The following is a 5,258-nucleotide window of genomic DNA, read 5'->3' on the forward strand; positions in this document are numbered from 1 at the left end:
TTCCTTTTAATTTTTGCTTGGTCACAAAGAATTGTTAGTTTCTAATTTTATTGTTTCTGTTAGATTTGTTCGAGGATTCCAACCTAAAACCAATTGGAAATAGGAGGAGCCTCTAGATTTTATTTACCAAGATTGGGTAGCTTAAATGAGCGATGTGAGACAAATCTAACACTCCTCCTCACGTGCAGCTCGGATGCACGTGGAGGTGACAGACCAGGAGCTGAGTGATTGAGTCGGACGACAGAGATGACAGAGACTTTGCCACAAGAGGTGAGGCCACCCAAGACCTAGTTCTGATACCATATTAGATTTACTAATGTGTAGGGTTACTGCACCTATTGCTAATTGATTTTAGATTAGAACCCTTCAAGAAATCTAACAGTTTTCTTGTTTTTAGTATTTCCTAGTGTGTAGGGTTTGTGCTATTATAAAATAAGTTGTAAGTCTTAGGGCAAATCAATTGATTAATGAAAATTTGAGAAGTTTTTTTATAAATGTGTGTTCGTAGAGGAAGTAACTCAGTTCATATTTGTTTGTGATTATTCTTGTTACGCGTTTCTTTTTTTCAACACGCTTCTCAGCACAGTGCCTATCAACAACAAAGAGTACTGGATGATCATCGCGTTAATGCCGATCAAGAACAAAAAAGAAGATCATCGCGTTATTGCCGATCGATAACAAAAATAGATTGCTTATCACAACAAAAAAAAAAAAACACAAAAATAGATTTTGTTTTCAAAACGCGTTTCTTCTGGATCCTTTTTAAAGGTGATAAGTTTCCTCGATTTTCCTCCACTCGTGCTTGACTAGAATAACGAGCCGCGTCAAAAATTTAAAAAAAAAATTACATACATACATATATATATATATATATCGGGGCGGTTCCGGGGGAACCTAAAAAAATACCTCATGGTTTCCGATCAAATTTTGATGATCCGAGCCGCTCAATGTGATCAGAACGTGATTTTAAGGGTATCCGCGAGAAATTAGCAAAAAAAATGGCCGGAAATGGCTTGATCCGAACAGTTTCGAACAGTTTTTTATTGAACGGTTTAAATAAAAACTGCTCAAATCAAGCCTTTTCCGGTCATTTATTTGCTAATTTCTCGCGCGCGCCCTTAAAATCACATTCTGCACACATTGAACGGTTCGGATCTTAAAATTTTGATCAGAAACTATGAGATTAAGATTTATGGTGTTTTTTTAGGTGTTTTTTTGGGTGTCCCTTGAACCGTCCCGTATATATATAAAACAAAAAGTGACTAAAATAATGAGTAGCTAAGCGGAAGACAGAAGACTTGGACTGTCTTTCTTTGTATAACTCGTATCCTTTTTGAAGGTGATAAGTTTCCTCCCCACCCACCGCACTCCATCTCGGCACCCCCCTTCACCGAAAAAAAAAAAACTTTCCTCCCCCTCATTGCGCTTTAGCATCACCTGTGTTCGGAACCATAACAGTTTGAGCTCGACTGGGCGCAAATGGCACGGAGAATGAAGGCGGCTGCTGAAACAGGAGATATCAATGGCTTGTACGATTCAATTAAGGAGGACCCTAATGTTTTGGATAGTATAGATGCTATACCTTTCGTTGATACTCCTCTACATACAGCCGCCTCGGCAGGACATACTGATTTCGCTGTAGAAATCTTGAGATTGAAGCCATCATTTGGTAGGAAGCTGAACCCAGAAGGGCTAAGCTCCTTGCACCTGGCTTTGATAAATCACAAGTTTGATACGGTAAAACGACTCATAAAGTTGGACAAGGAGCTCATACGGGTCAAAGGAAAGCAAGGGGAGACTCCTTTGCATTTCATTGCCAGAAAAGAAGACATCAATGCCGATCAACAACAAAGAGTACTGGATGATCATCACGTTAATGCCGATCAACAACAAAATGTACTGGATCAACAACAAAGAGAACTGGATGATCATCGGGTTAATACTTTGGCAGATTTCCTATTTGCTTGTCCGAATTCAATTGACGACCTGACAAATCAAGATGAGACTGCTCTGCATATCGCCGTGAAAACCAAGAATAAAAGTGCTGTAGAAATCATATTGGGACTTATTCGTAGGATTAACAAGAAAAGATTGGTGGCCAACAAAGATGACAAAGGGAACACTGCTTTGCATTTAGCGGTGAAAAATTCGCAGCTCGAGGTATGGGGTCTATCCCTCTTGATTGCACTCTTTTGATTATACATGACCTTAAAATGCTACTCCCTCCGTCCCTAAATAAGTGTCCGGCGCGCAAAATTAGGCCTTCAAAAAGATGCATTTGTTTTGTTAAAAAAATCAATTTTTTTTTACAAATTAATAGATAGCAATGAGTTCTATTAGATTGTGAAAAAAAATTAAATTTTTAAATAAAAAATATGCATATTTTGTAAAGCCTAGTTTTGCGCGCCGGACACTTATTTAGGGACGGAGGGAGTATCAAGCAGTGGCGATCGACTCCAAGATTTTATAAGTATGGAGTCATTTACGACAAAATTGAAAGTTGAGATGTTTCCTTTAAGTTCAAGAGTCGAGAAAGTCGTTCAAATTGATATGACTTTTTTTTGCATAATTTCTTGAATAGGACTAACAAAGATGAATTTTGCATTATGACTGATTTCTATTCAAAATTGTATCCATGTTTTTTACCTCAATAAAACAAACCAACGCTAAAAAATCATTTAAGAGCCTCTCCTACCCTTGCCATTTCAAAACTCAAATTCAAGTAAAAACCCATGAAAACTCATTCCAACCCGTGTCTCAAATTTATAGTCAATGAATGTTGCTTAAATCAATACACGGTACTATAAGAACGAATCTAGGGACCTGCAGTGCATGGGTGTACTACAGAGGGGTAGTGCAACATTCCACCCGTCCATTCAACATTTAATGTCCTCTTTATTAACCAGATTGTAATTTGAGTCCAACTATTACATCACTTATATATACCTAAATAAAACTTTTAGAGAGAGAGACAAGCACGGCAGAAAATTGGTGTTTGGTTTTCGTAATGGGATAATTATCAAGTGTTTTGCATCCTACATTAATGGTGTCAAGCAATATTTTGATGGGGTCATTTTCTATCTACTCCAAAATTATACTCCAACAGCAGGAGATTTTTTTCCCCCCATGGGTTTAGGCGACCCCTTATATATTGAACGTAGCGGCGCCACTGCTTTCTAAGTTTGCAAGAATGGAATTTTATGTGCCTTATAATATGTATACAAGAACGGCTGGTAGTTTTGGAGAAATTTTCTCAGGAAAATACGAAATGGGAATTTACATGTGCATGGTTGTGAGTGAGTAGAAAGACACTGTTAACATGGTAATGGTATAATCAGTCCGGATCCAATGAGGTCCCTTAAAGCCTTACGGTGAGGGACTCCCCTTTTCCAATCGAATTGCGACGATCCGAGCCGCTCAAAGTGTACAGAATGTGATTTTAAGGGTACCCGCGAGAAATCAGCAAAAAAAATGATAGGGAAGGGTTTGATTCGAGCAGTTTTTTACTGAACCGTTCAATAAAAAATTGTTCGGATCAAGCCCTTCCCAATCTTTTTTTTTGCTGATTTCTCGCGGGTACCCTTAAAATCACGTTCTGATCACTTTGAGCAGCTCGGATCGTCGCAATTCGATCGGAAAAGGGGAGTCCCACACTGTAGCACGTACCGTGCGGGATCCCTCATTGGATCCGGACTAATGGTATAATAGTCTATCTGTATTTGTGTTTAACAGAGTTAAGCACTTTACTTCATTGCCCAGGCTTCCAAATCTGTACAAAGTAAATTTCATTATTATGTTAATAAGTTAACTCCATCGCTTAGGGCTTCCAAATCTATAAAAAATAAATAAAATAAAAAATCATTACCTTAATAAATTGCTGATTTGTTTGTGTGCCTTGTGCAGCTGGTGAAGTTATTAGTTAAAGAGTCCTTTGCGGACAGAAACGCAAAGAATTCAGAGACACAGACTGCACTGGACATCGCTTTGCTACTTGAGCAGAGTGATGAAGCCAGATCGATTGTGAATACTTTACGCCGTGCAGGAGCTTTAGGAAGTTCATCCTCTGCTACTAATGACTATAGTCTTGCTAAATTTTTAAATTCGCCTGCGGGATGTTTCGAAGTAGTCTATAAACTTAAGTTTTTTATGGATAGAGAAGTGCCAATGGAGCTGGGTACTATTGGACTGGTGGTAGCTGTGCTAATTGCAACGGCGACCTTCACAGCTATACTTAGCCCCCCTGGAGGGATAGGCGGTGGCGGCAACGACCTTCTTTCAAATGGCGGTAATGTCAACGCCACAGTTTCATCCACCAACAACCTATTTGGTGCTAACACCAGTTTTATTAACGCCACCTTATCCATTCCCACTGACAATCCTGCAGATACTTATGGATCTGCCTTCCTCTATTTTTATGTATTGAACACATGTGCCTTTGTTCTCTCGATGGCGGTGATAATGTTTGTCCTCCCAATATCGAATAACTTATTTGCTCTACTGCATGGCGCTCTTTTATTTATGATGATAGCCTATGGGTGTTCATTTCGCCTCATATCACCATTTCATGGTTACTCTGAGATATTTTTTAACGTATCCTATCTTTGTGCGATTCTGGTTTATTTCTGCAATTTTATGGCGAATGCAATTGGAGTTGTCGACAACAGGACGAGGAGTCGTATCCTCTTCGCGTCAGAGCTTCAAAAGAAACGCCTTATGATGCTAAAACGTTTGTTGGACAATATGGAGGAGTGATATCGGTCCTAAACCAGATGCGGGCGATGCGGCAGTACTTTGCCCAACATAACATTGGCAAGTGTGAGAGCTAGCTAGGTTGTCATTGTACGTGTGTGTGGTTAATTTTGAAATTTGTTTTTCACCTTTTAAGTCATGTGTAGTAGTTTAATGTATTTAATGTTGTTTTTCACCTTTATTTATTCTATCTATCTGTAATTAATGCAAGCTTGCTTTGTTTTGATGTACTCCTATTGGATTGGAGTACTAGAGGAATAAACTAGTATTTTTCTTCTCTCGCTCCTCTTCTCACTTCCAAATCTGTAGCCAATTAACATGCATGCGTGGTACTAGAACTTCTTCTTGTTTTTCTTTTTTATATTTGGCAAAATGAAAGGATTTTATTCATCTGATCGAATCGAATGGCTGTAAAGCATGATCAGAAAGAGAAATAACCGGCCGTGAGGGCAGATTGGAAGTCCATGAATGCTCGATTGGATGCAGTATGAGTTTTTGGTGTATTATTT

General features: G+C 38.8%; 1 protein-coding gene across 1 annotated transcript; it reads left to right on the plus strand.

The window, feature by feature from the left end:
* Positions 1-1,361: 1,361 nt before the first annotated feature.
* LOC131298994 (ankyrin repeat-containing protein BDA1-like) lies at positions 1,362-4,826 on the plus strand. The gene is made up of 2 exons (XM_058324521.1): positions 1,362-2,160; positions 3,904-4,826. The coding sequence occupies exons 1-2, from the start codon at positions 1,480-1,482 to the stop codon at positions 4,750-4,752; spliced, it is 1,530 nt and encodes a 509-aa protein (XP_058180504.1). The 5' UTR covers positions 1,362-1,479; the 3' UTR covers positions 4,753-4,826.
* The last annotated feature ends 432 nt before the right edge of the window (positions 4,827-5,258 follow it).

Source organism: Rhododendron vialii, chromosome 8a (genome assembly GCF_030253575.1).
Source record: "Rhododendron vialii isolate Sample 1 chromosome 8a, ASM3025357v1".
NCBI classification, from domain to species: domain Eukaryota; kingdom Viridiplantae; phylum Streptophyta; class Magnoliopsida; order Ericales; family Ericaceae; genus Rhododendron; species Rhododendron vialii.

What these genes read in the sequence shown, in the direction of transcription:
- LOC131298994 (XM_058324521.1), top strand. Translation starts at nt 1,480, where the DNA reads ATGGCACGGAGAATGAAGGCGGCTGCTGAAACAGGAGATATCAATGGC. An exon ending in TGAAAAATTCGCAGCTCGAG is followed by an intron (nt 2,161 to 3,903) that starts GTATGGGGTCTA and finishes TGCCTTGTGCAG; the next exon opens with CTGGTGAAGTTATTAGTTAA.